Source organism: Heliangelus exortis, unplaced genomic scaffold, assembly GCF_036169615.1.
Source record: "Heliangelus exortis unplaced genomic scaffold, bHelExo1.hap1 Scaffold_81, whole genome shotgun sequence".
NCBI lineage: Eukaryota > Metazoa > Chordata > Aves > Apodiformes > Trochilidae > Heliangelus > Heliangelus exortis.
Genome location: NW_027285997.1, coordinates 1 through 13893, shown reverse-complemented (window position 1 = coordinate 13893; position 13893 = coordinate 1). Strand labels below are relative to the sequence as shown.

General features: G+C 59.2%; 1 protein-coding gene across 1 annotated transcript in view; it reads right to left on the bottom strand.

The window, feature by feature from the left end:
- LOC139791013 (E3 ubiquitin-protein ligase BRE1B-like) overlaps positions 1 to 13473 on the bottom strand; it is a gene marked incomplete at its 5' end in the record, with an annotated part of 35698 nt that extends 22225 nt beyond the window's left edge. The window contains 7 exon segments of the mRNA XM_071732803.1: positions 10 to 290; positions 2436 to 2557; positions 4427 to 4562; positions 8165 to 8344; positions 11580 to 11596; positions 11599 to 11698; positions 13399 to 13473. Coding sequence (XP_071588904.1) covers positions 10 to 290; positions 2436 to 2557; positions 4427 to 4562; positions 8165 to 8344; positions 11580 to 11596; positions 11599 to 11698; positions 13399 to 13473 — 911 coding nt within the window.
- Positions 13474 to 13893: the final 420 nt, after the last annotated feature.

Here is a 13893-nt window from a genome sequence, read left to right as displayed (position 1 = left end):
GGTCCTCTTCTTCCCGCCGGGTGGGGGGGGGGAGGGGGGTCGGGGGGGGTCGGGGTGGGGGTGGTTTTGGGGTCCGAGGGGGGGGTGGGGGGTGGGGGAGCCCCTGCCCCTCCCCCTCCCCCTCCCCCTGCCCCCCCTTCCTCTTCTTTTTTTGGGGGGGTGGGGGGGGTCTCGTCGGGGGGGGGGGGAGGGGCGGCGGCGGCTGCCGTCGAGGAGGGGGGAGGGGGAGGGGGGAAGAGGGGGAGGGGCTTGGCCCGGGGGGGAGGGGCCCCGCTGGATTGGAGGCGGAGCTAAAGGGGGAAAGGGGGAGGAGTCAGAGAGGGGGGGAGGGAGGGGGGGGAAAGACCCCCACAACCCCCCCCCCTTAAGTACCCCCCAGCACCCATGGGACCCCCCCCCAGCACCCATGGGACCCCCCCAGGGACCCCTAAGAACTCCCCCAGCACCCATGGGACCCCCCCAGCACCCATAGGGACCCCATAGGGACCCCCAGCACCCATAGGGACCCCCCCAGCACCCATAGGACCCCCCAGCACCCATAGGGACCCCATAGGGACCCCCAAGGACCCCCCCCAGCACCCATGGAACCCCCCCCAGCACCCATAGGGACCCCCCCCAGCACCCATAGGACCCCCCCAGCACCCATAGGGACCCTGTGCACCCATAGCACCCATAGGTGCCCCCAGGCACCCATAGGACCCCCCAGCACCTATAGGACCCCCCCCAGCACCCATAGGACCCCCAGGGACCCCCAAGAACCCCCCCAGCACCCATAGGTGCCCCCAGCACCCATAGAAACCATAGAGTCCCCTCAGCACCCATAGAGTCCCCTCAGGGCCCATAGAGACCCAATGGATCCATAGGCCCCATAGGGCCTCCCAGGCACCCATAGGGACCCTGAGGCACCCATAGCACCCATAGGTGCCCCCAAGCACCCATAGGGACCCCCAGCACCCATAGGGACCCCCCAGCACCCATAGAAACCATAGAGTCCCTTCAGGGCCCATAGAGACCCAAAGGATCCATAGGCCCCATAGGGCCTCCCAGGCACCTATAGGGACCCCGAGGAACCCTGAGGCACCCATAGCACCCATAGGGACCCCCCAGCACCCACAGGGGCCCCCAGCACCCAGAGAGTCCCCCCAGGGCCCATAGAAACCATAGAGACCCCTCAGGGCCCATAGAAACCATAGAGTCCCCTCAAGGCCCATAGAGACCCAAAGGATCCATAGGCCCCATAGGGCCTCCCAGGCACCCATAGGGACCCCGAGGGACCCCGAGGCACCCATAGCACCCATAAGTGCCCCCAGGCACCCATAGAAACCATAGAGTCCCCTCAGGACCCATAGAAACCATAGAGTCCCCTCAGGGCCCATAGAGACCATAGAGACCCAAAGGAACTACAGGCCCCAAAGGGCCTCCCAGGCACCCATAGGGACCCCGAGGCACCCATAGCACCCATAGGGACCCTGAGGCACCCATAGGACTCCCAGGCACCCATAGAAACCATAGAGACCCCCTCAGCACCCATAGAAACCATAGAGTCCCCTCAGGGCCCACAGAGACCCAAAGGAACTACAGGCCCCATAGGGCCTCCCAGGCACCCATAGGGACCCCGAGGGACCCCGAGGCACCCATAGGTGCCCCCAGCACCCATAGGGACCCCCCAGCACCCATAGGGACCCCCAACACCCACAGAAACCACAGAGTCCCCTCAGGACCCATAGAGACCATAGAGTCCCCTCAGGGCCCATAGAGACTCAAAGGAACTACAGGCCCCATAGGGCCTCCCAGGCACCCATAGGGACCCTGAGGCACCCATAGCACCCATAGGTGCCCCCAGCACCCATAGGGACCCCCAGGCACCCATAGAAACCATAGAGTCCCCTCAGGATCCATAGAGACCATAGAGTCCCCTCAGGACCCATAGAGACCCAATGGATCCATAGGCCCCATAGGGCCTCCCAGGCACCCATAGGGACCCCGAGGCACCCATAGCACCCATAGGGACCCTGAGGCACCCATAGGACTCCCAAGCACCCATAGAAACCATAGAGTCCCCACAGGGCCCATAGAGACCATAGAGTCCCCTCAGGACCCATAGAAACCATAGAGTCCCCTCAGGGCCCACAGAGACCCAAAGGAACTACAGGCCCCAAAGGGCCTCCCAGGCACCCATAGGGACCCCGAGGCACCCATAGCACCCATAGGTGCCCCCAGCACCCATAGGGACCCCCAGGCACCCATAGAAACCATAGAGACCCCCCAGGACCCATAGAAACCATAGAGTCCCCTCAGGACCCATAGAAACCATAGAGTCCCCTCAGGGCCCACAGAGACCCAAAGGAACTACAGGCCCCATAGGGCCTCCCAGGCACCCATAGGGACCCCGAGGGACCCCGAGGCACCCATAGCACCCATGGGTGCCCCCCCACCTTGTTGATCTCCCCCTGGACCTCCCGGAGCTTCCGTTTGTAGCGTTGGACGTCGCCCTTGAGCTGGTGGTTGTGGTTCTGCAGGGAGCTGATCAGGTGACGCATCTCCCGGTTGATGGGGCCTGGAGGACCAACACACCCGCCTTGGAGGACCAGCCCGGATCCCCCAACCCACCAGAGACACCTTGGAGGACCATCCTAGAGCGTCTCGGAGCTCTTGGAGGACCACCCAACCCACCAGAGACACCTTGGAGGACCATCCTAGAGTGTCCCGGAGCTCTTGGAGGACCAACCCGGATCCCCCAACCCACCAGAGAGACCTTGGAGGACCATCCTAGAGTGTCCCGGAGCTCTTGGAGGACCAACCCGGATCACCCAACCCACCAGAGAGACCTTGGAGGACCAAGCCAGAGCGTCTCAGAGCTCTTGGAGGACCATCCAATCCAACAGAGACACCTTGGAGGACCATCCTAGAGTGTCTCGGAGCTCTTGGAGGACCAGCCCAGAGGGCCATCCCCACTCTGGTCCCTCTTCCCCTGCTCTCTATGGTCCTAGTACCCTCTCCCTTTGGTCCTCCAAGGTTCCGGTGCCCACTCTGCCCACCCTTCCCTCTCTCTATGATCCCCCTCCTTCTCCCCACGGTCCTCCAGGCCCCTGATGCCACTCTGGCCTCTCTTCCCCTACTCTCTATGATCCCCCATCTTCTCCTCATAGTCCTCCAGTCCCCTGACACCGCTCTGGCCTCTCTTCCCCTACTCTCTATGATCCCCCTCCTTCTCCTTGTGGTCCTCCAAGGATTCTGGTGCCTGCTCTGCCCACTCTCTATGATCTCTATGATCCTCCTCCAAGGTTCCTGTGCCCACTCTGCCCACTCTTCCCTCCCTCTCTATGATCCTCCCCTTCTCCCTATGGTCCTCCAAGGCTCTGGTGCCCACTCTTCCCCTCCTCTCTATGACCCCTCCCTTCTCCCCACACTCCTCCAGTCCCCTGACACCGCTCTGGCCCCTCTTCCCTCCCTCTCTATGACCCCCAATTCTCCCCACACTCCTCCAAGGTTCCTGGGCCCGCTCTTCCCCTCCTCTCTATGATCCCCTCCTTCCCCCTCTTGGTCCTCCAGTCCCCTGACGCCACTCTGGCCCTTCTTCCCTCCCTCTCTATGATCCCCAATTCTCCCCACAGTCCTCCAAGGTTCCTGGGGCCACTCTTCCCTCCTCTCTATGACCCCCCCCTTCTCCCCACAGTCCTCCAGTCCCCTGACGCCGCTCTGGCCCCTCTTCCCTCCCTCTCTATGACCCCCAGTTCTCCCCACACTCCTCCAAGGTTCCTGAGGCCACTCTTCCCTCCCTCTCTATGATCCTCCCCTTCTCCCCACACTCCTCCAAGGTTCCTGGGGCCACTCTTCCCCTCCTCTCTATGATCCCCCTCTTCTCCCTATGGTCCTCCAAGGTTCCTGGGCCCACTCTTCCCTCCCTCTCTATGATCCTCCAGTTCTCCCCACAGTCCTCCAAGGTTCCTGGGGCCACTCTTCCCCTCCTCTCTATGACCCCCCCCCTTCTCCCCACACTCCTCCAGTCCCCTGACGCCGCTCTGGCCCCTCTTCCCTCCCTCTCTATGACCTCCCCCTTCTCCCTATGGTCCTCCAATGTTCCTGGGGCCACTCTTCCCCTCCTCTCTATGATCCCCTCCTTCCCCCTCTTGGTCCTCCAGTCCCCCTGACACCACTCTGGCCCCTCTTCCCTCCCTCTCTATGATCCCCCCCTTCTCCCCACACTCCTCCAAGGCTCTGGTGCCCACTCTTCCCCTCCTCTCTATGATCCCCATTTTCTCCCCATAGTCCTCCAGTCCCCTGACACCACTCTGGCCCCTCTTCCCTCCCTCTCTATGACCCCCAGTTCTCTCCAGGCTCCTCCAAGGTTCCCGGGGCCCCTTTGGGGCTCTCCCGGCAGCCGATTGGAGGGGAGGGGAGGGGTGGGCGTGGCCTTCGGGCTCACCCGCCTGCTCATTGGCTGCCAGGTTCTGCTCGAACTCGATGCGGAGCATCTCGTATTCCTTCCTGACTTGGGCCAGAGTGTCCTCCAGCTGGATCACCTCCGTCCGCAGCCGCTTCTGCACCCCCAGCTCGTCGCTCTGGGGGGGGGGGGGGGGACGTTTTGGGGGGGTTGGGGACATTTTGGGGGGGGATTTGGGATGTTTGGGGGGGATTGGGGACGTTTTGGGGACGTTTTGGGGACGTTTTGGGGGGATTGGGGATGTTTTGGGGACGTTTTGGAGGGGCTTTGGGGGGGATTGGGGACATTTTGGGGGGGTTGGGGACGTTTTGGGGGGATTTGGGGGGATTGGGGATGTTTTGGGGAGGTTGTGGGGGGGTTTGGGGGGGTTGGGGACATTTTGGGGGGATTGGGGACATTTGGGGGACGTTTTGGGGGGGATTGGGGGGGATTTGGGGGGATTGGGGATGTTTTGGGGGGGATTGGGGACGTTTTGGGGGGCATTGGGGGGGTTTTGGGGGGGAATTTGGGATGTTTTGGGGGGGTTGGGGATGTTTTGGGGACGTTTTGGGGGGGATTTGGGGGGATTTGGGGGACATTTGGGGGGGTTGGGGACGTTTTGGGGGGGGTTTGGGGGGGTTTTGGGGGGGAATTTGGGATGTTTTCGGGGGGTTGGGGACATTTTGGGGGGGTTGGGGACGTTTTGGGGGGATTTGGGGGGATTGGGGACGTTTTGGGGATGTTTTGGGGGGGATTGGGGACGTTTTGGGGGGGTTTTGGGGGGGTTTGGGGACATTTTGGGGACGTTTTGGGGGGTTTGGGGGGTGTTTTGGGGGGGTTTGGGGATGTTTTGGGGGGGTTTGGGGGGATTGGGGACATTTTGGGGGGGTTGGGGACGTTTTGGGGGGGTTTTGGGGGGAATTTGGAAGTTTTGGGGGGTTTTGGGGACATTTTGGGGGATTGGGGACATTTTGGGGACATTTTGGGGGGATTTGGGGGTTTGGGGACGTTTTGGGGGGGTTTTGGGGGGAATTTGGGATGTTTTGGGGGGGTTGGGGACATTTTGGGGGGGTTGGGGGGATTGGGGATGTTTTGGGGAGGTTGTGGGGGGGTTTGGGGGGGGTTTGGGGACGTTTTGGGGACATTTTGGGGGGGATTGGGGAGGTTTTGGGGGGATTGGGGACATTTTTGGGACATTTTGAGGGGGATTTGGGACATTTTGGGGATGTTTTGGGGGGTTTGGGGGGGGTCTTGGGGGGGGTTGGGGACGTTTTGGGGGGATTGGGGATGTTTTGGGGGGATTGGGGACGTTTTGGGGACATTTTGGGGGGGATTTGGGGGGGATTGGGGATGTTTTGGGGGGGTTTGGGGACGTTTTGGGGGGGTTTGGGACATTTTGGGGGGGATTGGGGACGTTTTGGGGGGATTTGGGGGGATTGGGGATGTTTTGGGGGGGTTTTGGGGGGGTTTGGGGAGGTTTTGGGGGGGTTTGGGGGGGGGTTGGGGTGTTTTGGGGGGGTTGGGGACGTTTTGTGGGGGGTTTTGGGGGGTTGGGGATTTTTGGGGGGGTTTGGGGGGGGTTTTGGGGATGTTTTGGGGGGGTTGGGGATGTTTTGGGGGGGATTGGGGATGTTTTGGGGAGTTTTGGGGGGGGTTTGGGGAGATTGGGGAATTTGGGGGGGATTGGGGACGTTTTGGGGAATTTGGGGGGATTTGGGGGGGGATTGGGGATGTTTTGGGGGGGATGGGGAATTTGGGGGGGTGGGGACGTTTTGGGGGGGGTTTGGAGGGGTTTGGGGGGGTTTTGGGGATGTTTTGGGGGGTTGGGGATGTTTTGGGGACGGTTTGGGGGGATTGGGGACATTTTGGGGGGGGTTTGGGGACGTTTTGGGGGGATTGGGGACATTTGGGGGAGTTTGGGGACGTTTTGGGGAGATTGGGGGCATTTTGGGGATGTTTTAGGGACGTTTTGGGGGGATTGGGGACGTTTTGGGGAATTTTGGGGGGATTTGGGGGGGTTGGGGATGTTTTGGGGGGGGGTTTGGGAGGGGGTTGGGGGACGTTTTGGGGGGGATTGGGGGGGTTTTGGGGGGATTGGGGGTGTTTGGGGGGGGGTTGGGAAATTTTGGGGGGGTTTGGGGATGTTTTTGGGGGGGTTGGGGCTTTTGGGGGATGTTTGGGGGGGGTTGGGGATGTTTGGGGGGGGTTGGGGATGTTTTGGGGAGGTTTGGGGGGGGCTTGGGGGGGTTGGGGGGGTTTTGGGGGGATTGGGGATGTTTTTGGGGGGGTTGGGGGCGTTTTGGGGGGGTTTGGGGGGGGATTGGGGGGTTTGGGGATGTTTTGGGGGGATTGGGGAGATTGGGGACGTTTTGGGGGGTTTGGGGGGGGGTTGGGGATGTTTTGGGGGGGGGTTGGGGACGTTTTGTGGGGGTTTTGGGGGGGTTGGGGTTTTTGGGGGGGGTTTGGGGAGGTTTTGGGGGGATTTGGGGGGATTGGGGATGTTTTGAGGAGGTTGGGGACATTTTGGGGATGTTTTGGGGGAATTGGGGACATTTGGGGGAATTTTGGGGGGGTTTTGGGGGGAATTTGGGATGTTTTGGGGGGGGTTGGGGAATTTTGGGGGGGTTGGGGGTGTTTTGGGGATGTTTTGGGGGGGTTTGGGGGGGTTTGGGGGGGGTTTGGGGGGGGATGGGGACGTTTTGGGGGGGGTTTTGGGGGGTTTGGGGATGTTTTGGGGGGATTGGGACATTTTGGGGACATTTGGGGGGGGTTTGGGGGGGGTTTTGGGGACGTTTTGGGGGGGTTTGGGGATGTTTTGGGGGGATTGGGGATGTTTTGGGGGAGTTTTGGGGGGGGTTGGGGGGGGGTTGGGGATATTTTGGGGGGGGATTAGGGATGTGGGGGAATTTGGGGGGGTTGGGGGATGTTTGGGGATGTTGGGGGGGATTGGGGAATTTGGGATGTTTTGGGGGGGGGTTGGGGGGGGATTGGGGGGGTTTGGGGGGGATTGGGGATGTTTTGGGGGGGATTGGGGGGGTTTGGGGGGGTTTTGGGGGGGGTTGGGGAATTTTGGGAGGGGTTGGGGAATTTTGGGGACATTTTGAGGGGATTGGGGACGTTTTGGGGGGGTTGGGGACATTTTGGGGGGGATTTGGGATGTTTGGGGGGGATGGGGGACGTTTTGGGGAATTTTTGGGACATTTTTGGGGGATTGGGACGTTTTGGGGAATTTTGGGGGGATTGGGGCGTTTTGGGGGGATTTGGGGACATTTTGGGGATGTTTTGGGGGGTTTGGGGAGGTTTTGGGGGGGTTGGGGAATTTGGGGAATTTTGGGGTTGTTTTTTTTTTTAAGGGGGGATTTTTGGGGCGTTTTGGGGATTTTTCTGGGGTTTTATTTGGGTTATTTGGGGAGTTTTAGGGTTTTTCTGGGGTTTATTTTTTGTTTTTTGGGTTTTTTTCAGGTTTTTTTTGGGTTATTTTGGGGAGTTTTGGGTTATTTGGGGTTATTCTAGGGTTCTTTTGGGTTTTTTGGGGTTTTTCTAGGGTTCTTTTGGGTTATTTGGATTTTTTTATGGGGTATTTCTGGGTATTTTGGGGCGATTTGGGGTTTTTTCTGGTATTTTTGGGTTTTTTTGGGTATTTTTTTCGGGTTATTTTGGGATTTTTTTTGATTTTTTGGCTTTTCTGTCCATTTGGGTGGTATTCTGGGGATTTTTTTGGGGCACCCCACGCCTGCTGACCTCCATGTGCTCGATGTGCCTGAGGTGACTGTTTTTGGTGGCCTGGAGCAGGGCCCTGGCCTCGTCCAGCTGCGTTTTCACCTGGAGGCTCTCGTGGTAGAGGAGGGAAAAACTGGGACTGCAGGACCTTGTATTCAACGTTTCCTTCACTGCCTCCTCGGGCAGAGACCTCAGGGCCACCTGCTCCCAAAAAAAAGGGAAAAAAGGACACCCAGGACACCCCAGATGGCCCCAAACGTCCCCCAAAAGTCCCCAAAGTGGCACCAAAAGTCCCCAAACATCCACAGAAGTCCCAAAGTGGCACCAAATGTCCCCAAAAGTCCCCGAAAGTCCCCAAAGTGGCACCAAAAGTCCCCAAAGTGGCACCAAACGTCCCCAAAAGTCCCCAAAATGGCACCAAAAGTCCCCAAAAGTCCCCAAAGTGGCACCAAATGTCCCCAAAAGTCCCCAAAGTGGCACCAAAAGTCCCCAAAGTGGCACCAAAAGTCCCCAAAAGTCCCCAAAGTGGCACCAAAAGTCCCCAAAGTGGCACCAAAAGTCTCCAAAAGTCCCCAAACATCCCCAGAAGTCCCCAAAGTGGCACCAAATGTCCCCCAAAAGTCCCCAAAGTGGCACCAAAGTCCCCAAAGTGGCACCAAATGTCCCCAAAAGTCCCCAAAGTCGGCACGCAAAAGTCCCCAAAGTGGCACCAAAAGGCACCAAAAGTCCCCAACATCCCCAGAAGTCCCCAAAGTGGCACCAAAAGTCCCCAAACATCCCCAGAAGTCCCCAAAGTGGCACCAAATGTCCCCAAAATGGCACCAGAAGTCCCAAAGTGGCACCAAAAGTCCCCAAAAGTCCCCAAATATCCCAAAGTGGCACCAAAAGTCCCTAAAGTGGCACACAAAGTCCCCAAACATCCCCAGAAGTCCCCAAAGTGGCACTAAAAGTCCCCAAAAGTCCCCAAAGTGGCACCAAAAGTCCCCAAAAGTCCCCAAACATCCCAAAGTGGCACCAAAAGTCCCCAAAGTGGCACCAAAAGTCCCCAAAGTGGCACCAAATGTCCCCAAATGTCCCCACACATCCCCAAAGTGGCACAAAAGTCCCAAAGTGGCACCAAAAGTCCCCAGAAGTCCTCAAAGTGGCCAAAAGTCCCCAAAAGTCCCAAAGTGGCACCAAAAGTCCCCAAAGTGCACCAAATGTCCCCAAAGTCCCCAAAGTGGCACCAAAAGTCCCCAAAGTGGCACCAAAAGTCCCCAAAAGTCCCCAAAGTGGCACAAAGTCCCCAAAGTGGCACCAAAGTCCCCAAAAGTCCCCAAAAGTCCCCAAAGTGGCACCAAATGTCCCCAAAGTGGCACCAAAAGTCCCCAAAAGGCCCCAAAGTGCCACCAAAGTCCCCAAAGTGGCACCAAAGTCCCCAAAAGTCCCCAAAGTGGCACCAAATGTCCCAAAAGTCCCCAAAGTGGCACCAAAGTCCCCAAAGTGGCACCAAAAGTCCCCAAAAGTCCCCAAAGTGGCACCAAAAGTCCCAAAGTGGCACCAGAAGTCCCCAAAAGTCCCAAAGTGGCACCAAAAGTCCCCAAAATCCCCAAAGTCCCCAAAGTGCACCAAATGTCCCCAAAAGTCCCCAAAGTGGCATCAAAAGTCCCAAAGTGGCACCAAAAGTCCCCCAAAGTGGCACAAAAGTCCCAAACATCCCAGAAGTCCCCAAGTGGCACCAAAAGTCCCCAAAAGTCCCCAAAGTGGCACCAAATGGCACCAAATGTCCCCAAAAGTCCCCAAACATCCCCAAAGTGGCACCAAAAGTCCCCAAAGTGGCACCAAAGTCCCCAAAAGTCCCAAAAGTCCCCAAAGTGGCACCAAAAGTCCCCAAAAGTCCCAAACATCCCCAGAAGTCCCCAAAGTGGCACCAAATGTCCCCAAAAGTCCCCCAAGTGGCACCAAAAGTCCCCAAAGTGGCACCAAAGGCACCAAAGTCCCTCCAGGGCTGATGTCCCCGAGGTCCCTGATGTCCCCAAGTGTCCCCAACCCCCTCTGGAGGGACCTCCTTGGCCTATTTGGTCCCTAAATGTCCCCAAATGTCCCCAAAGTGGCACCAAAGGCACCGAGGTCCTTCCCGGAGCCGCTCTCTGCGCTCTTCCCAATGTCCCCAAAGGTCCCCCCCAGCCCCCCTCAAGTCCCCCAAATGTCCCCAAAGTGTCCCCAAAGTGTCCCCAAAGTGTCCCCAAGTGTCCCAAAATGTCCCCAAACATCCCTAAATGTCCCCAAAAGTCCCCAAAGTGGCACCAAAGGCACCGAGGTCCTTCCCGGAGCCGCTCTCTGCGCTCTCCCGATGTCCCCAAAGGTCCCCCCCAGCCCCCCTCAAGTCCCCTAAATGTCCCCAAAGTGTCCCCAAATGTCCCCAAAGTGTCCCCAAATGTCCCCAAGTGTCCCTAAATGTCCCCAAATGTCCCCAAATGTCCCCAAATGTCCCTAAATGTCCCCAAATGTCCCCAAAGTGGCACCAAAGTCCTTCTGGGGCCGCTCTCTGCGCTCTCCCGATGTCCCCAAAGGTCCCCCCCAGCCCCCCTCAAGTCCCCCAAATGTCCCCAAAGTGTCCCCAAAGTGTCCCCAAAGTGTCCCCAAGTGTCCCCAGATGTCCCTAAATGTCCCCAAACATCTCCAAATGTCCCCAAAAGTGCCCAAAGTGGCACCAAAGTGGCACCAAAGGCACCGAGGTCCTTCTCGGGGCCGCTCTCTGCGCTCTCCCGATGTCCCCAAAGGTCCCCCCCAGCCCCCCTCAAGTCCCCCAAATGTCCCCAAAGTGTCCCCAAGTGTCCCCAAGTGTCCCTAAATGTCCCCAAATGTCCCCAAACATCCCTAAATGTCCCCAAAAGTCCCCAAAGTGGCACCAAAGGCACTGAGGTCCTTCCCGGAGCTGCTCTCTGCGCTCTCCCGATGTCCCCAAAGGTCCCCCCCAGCCCCCCTCAAGTCCCCCAAATGTCCCCAAAGTGTCCCCAAATGTCCCCAAAGTGTCCACAAGTGTCCCCAAGTGTCCCCAGATGTCCCCAAATGTCCCCAAACATCCCTAAATGTCCCCAAAAGTCCCCAAAGTGGCACCAAAGGCACCGAGGTCCTTCCCGGAGCCGCTCTCTGCGCTCTCCCGATGTCCCCAAAGGTCCCCCCCAGCCCCCCTCAAGTCCCCCTCAAGTCCCCTAAATGTCCCCAAAGTGTCCCCAAAGTGTCCCCAAGTGTCCCTAAATGTCCCCAAATGTCCCCAAACATCCCTAAATGTCCCCAGAAGTCCCCAAAGTGGCACCAAAGGCACCGAGGTCCTTCCCGGGGCCGCTCTCTGCGCTCTCCCGATGTCCCCAAAGGTCCCCCCCAGCCTCCCTCAAGTCCCCCAAATGTCCCCAAAGTGTCCCCAAAGTGTCCCCAAAGTGTCCCCAAGTGTCACCTTGAGGCGTTCGTGTCCCTGACCGCCTGCTGCAGCTCCAGCTGGAGTTTTTCCAGCTCTGCCATCCGACTGTTGGCCAATTCCTGGTTCCCCTCCAGCTCCGCGTTCAGCATCTCGAACTTTGGGGACATCCCAGGGGGGGTCCTGATGTCCCCAAACCCCCCCCAAATGTCCCCAAACCCCCCCAAGATGTCCCCAAACCCCCCCAGATGTCCCCAACTCCAAAAAAAGCCCCTCAGACAGCCCCATTCCCAAGCAAAACCCCCAAATCCAACCCAAATCCCCCCCAAACGTCCCCAAAGCCCCCCAAGTGTCCCCAAATGTCCCCAAATCCCCCTCCCCAAATGTCCCCAAATGTCCCCAAACCCCCCAAGATGTCCCCAACCCCCCCAAGATGTCCCCAAGCCCCCAAGATGTCCCCAAACCCCCCCACAATGTCCCCAACCCCCCCCAAGTGTCCCCAAACCCAACCCAAACACCCTCAAAGTCCCCCCCGATGTCCCCAAACCCCCCCAAGTGTCCCCAAATGTCCCCAAATCCCCCTCCCCAAATGTCCCCAAATGTCCCCAAACCCCCCCAGATGTCCCCAAACCCCCCCCAGATGTCCCCAACCCCCCCAAGATGTCCCCAACCCCCCCCAAGTGTCCCCAAACCCAACCCAAACGCCCTCAGAGTCCCCCCCGATGTCCCCAAACCCCCCCAAGTGTCCCCAAATGTCCCCAAATCCCCCCTCCCCAAATGTCCCCAAATGTCCCCAACCCCCCCCAGATGTCCCCAGACCCCCCAAGATGTCCCCAACCCCCCCCAGATGTCCCCAAACCCCCCCACAATGTCCCAAACCCCCCCAAGTGTCCCCAAACCCAACCCAAACGCCCTCAGAGTCCCCCTGATGTCCCCAAACCCCTCCCAAATGTCCCCAAATGTCCCCAAATGTCCCCAACCCCCCCAAGATGTCCCCAAACCCCCCCAGATGTCCCCAACCCCCCCAAGATGTCCCCAAACCCCCCCAAGTGTCCCCAAACCCCCCCCAAGTGTCCCCAAACCCAACCCAAACGCCCTCAAAGTCCCCCCCAATGTCCCCAAACCCCCCCAAGTGTCCCCAAATGTCCCCAAATCCCCCTCCCCAAATGTCCCCAAATGTCCCCAAACCCCCCCAAGATGTCCCCAACCCCCCCCAAGATGTCCCCAACCCCCCCAAGATGTCCCCAAACCCCCCCACGATGTCCCCAACCCCCCCAAGTGTCCCCAAACCCAACCCAAACGCCCTCAAAGTCCCCCCCGATGTCCCCAAACCCCCCCAAGTGTCCCCAAATGTCCCCAAATCCCCCTCCCCAAATGTCCCCAAATGTCCCCAAACCCCCCCCAGATGTCCCCAAGCCCCCCAGATGTCCCCAACCCCCCCCAAGATGTCCCCAACCCCCCCCAAGTGTCCCCAAACCCAACCCAAACGCCCTCAGAGTCCCCCCCGATGTCCCCAAACCCCCCCAAGTGTCCCCAAATGTCCCCAAATCCCCCTCCCCAAATGTCCCCAAATGTCCCCAACCCCCCCACAATGTCCCCAACCCCCCCCAAGATGTCCCCAAGCCCCCAAGATGTCCCCAAACCCCTCCCAGTTGTCCCCAACCCCCCCAAGATGTCCCCAAACCCAACCCAAACACCCTCAAAGTCCCCCCCGATGTCCCCAAACCCCTCCCAAATGTCCCCAAATGTCCCCAAATCCCCCTCCCCAAATGTCCCCAAATGTCCCCAACCCCCCCAAGATGTCCCCAACCCCCCCCAAGATGTCCCCAACCCCCCCAAGATGTCCCCAACCCCCCACCTTCTGCATGCTGAGGGTGATTTGTCCCCCCTGGAACCCCCCGGAGCTGCCGGAGCCGTAGGAGCCTGAGGTCAGCTGGGGACAAAAAGGGGACATTTGGGGACAAAAAGGGGACATTTGGGGACAAAAAGGGGACATTGGGGACACCCCGGGGGACAGCAGAGACACAGCTGACCCCCAAGTGCCACCAAAGGCCCTCAAATGCCACCCAAGTGCCACCCAAGAGCCACTCGAAACGACCTCGAGTGCCACTCAAGTGCCACCAAGTGCCACCAAAGTCCCTTTAATGGCACCAGGGGACCTCAAGTGTCACCCAAGTGTCACCTAAGTGTCACCTAAGTGTCACCTAAGTGTCACCTAAGTGTCACCTAAGTGTCACCTAAGTGTCACCTAAGTGCCACCAAGTGCCACCCAAGTGCCACCAAAGTCCCTTTAATGGCACCAAGGGACCTCAAGTGCCACCCAAGTGTCACCCAAGTGCCATCAAGTGCCACA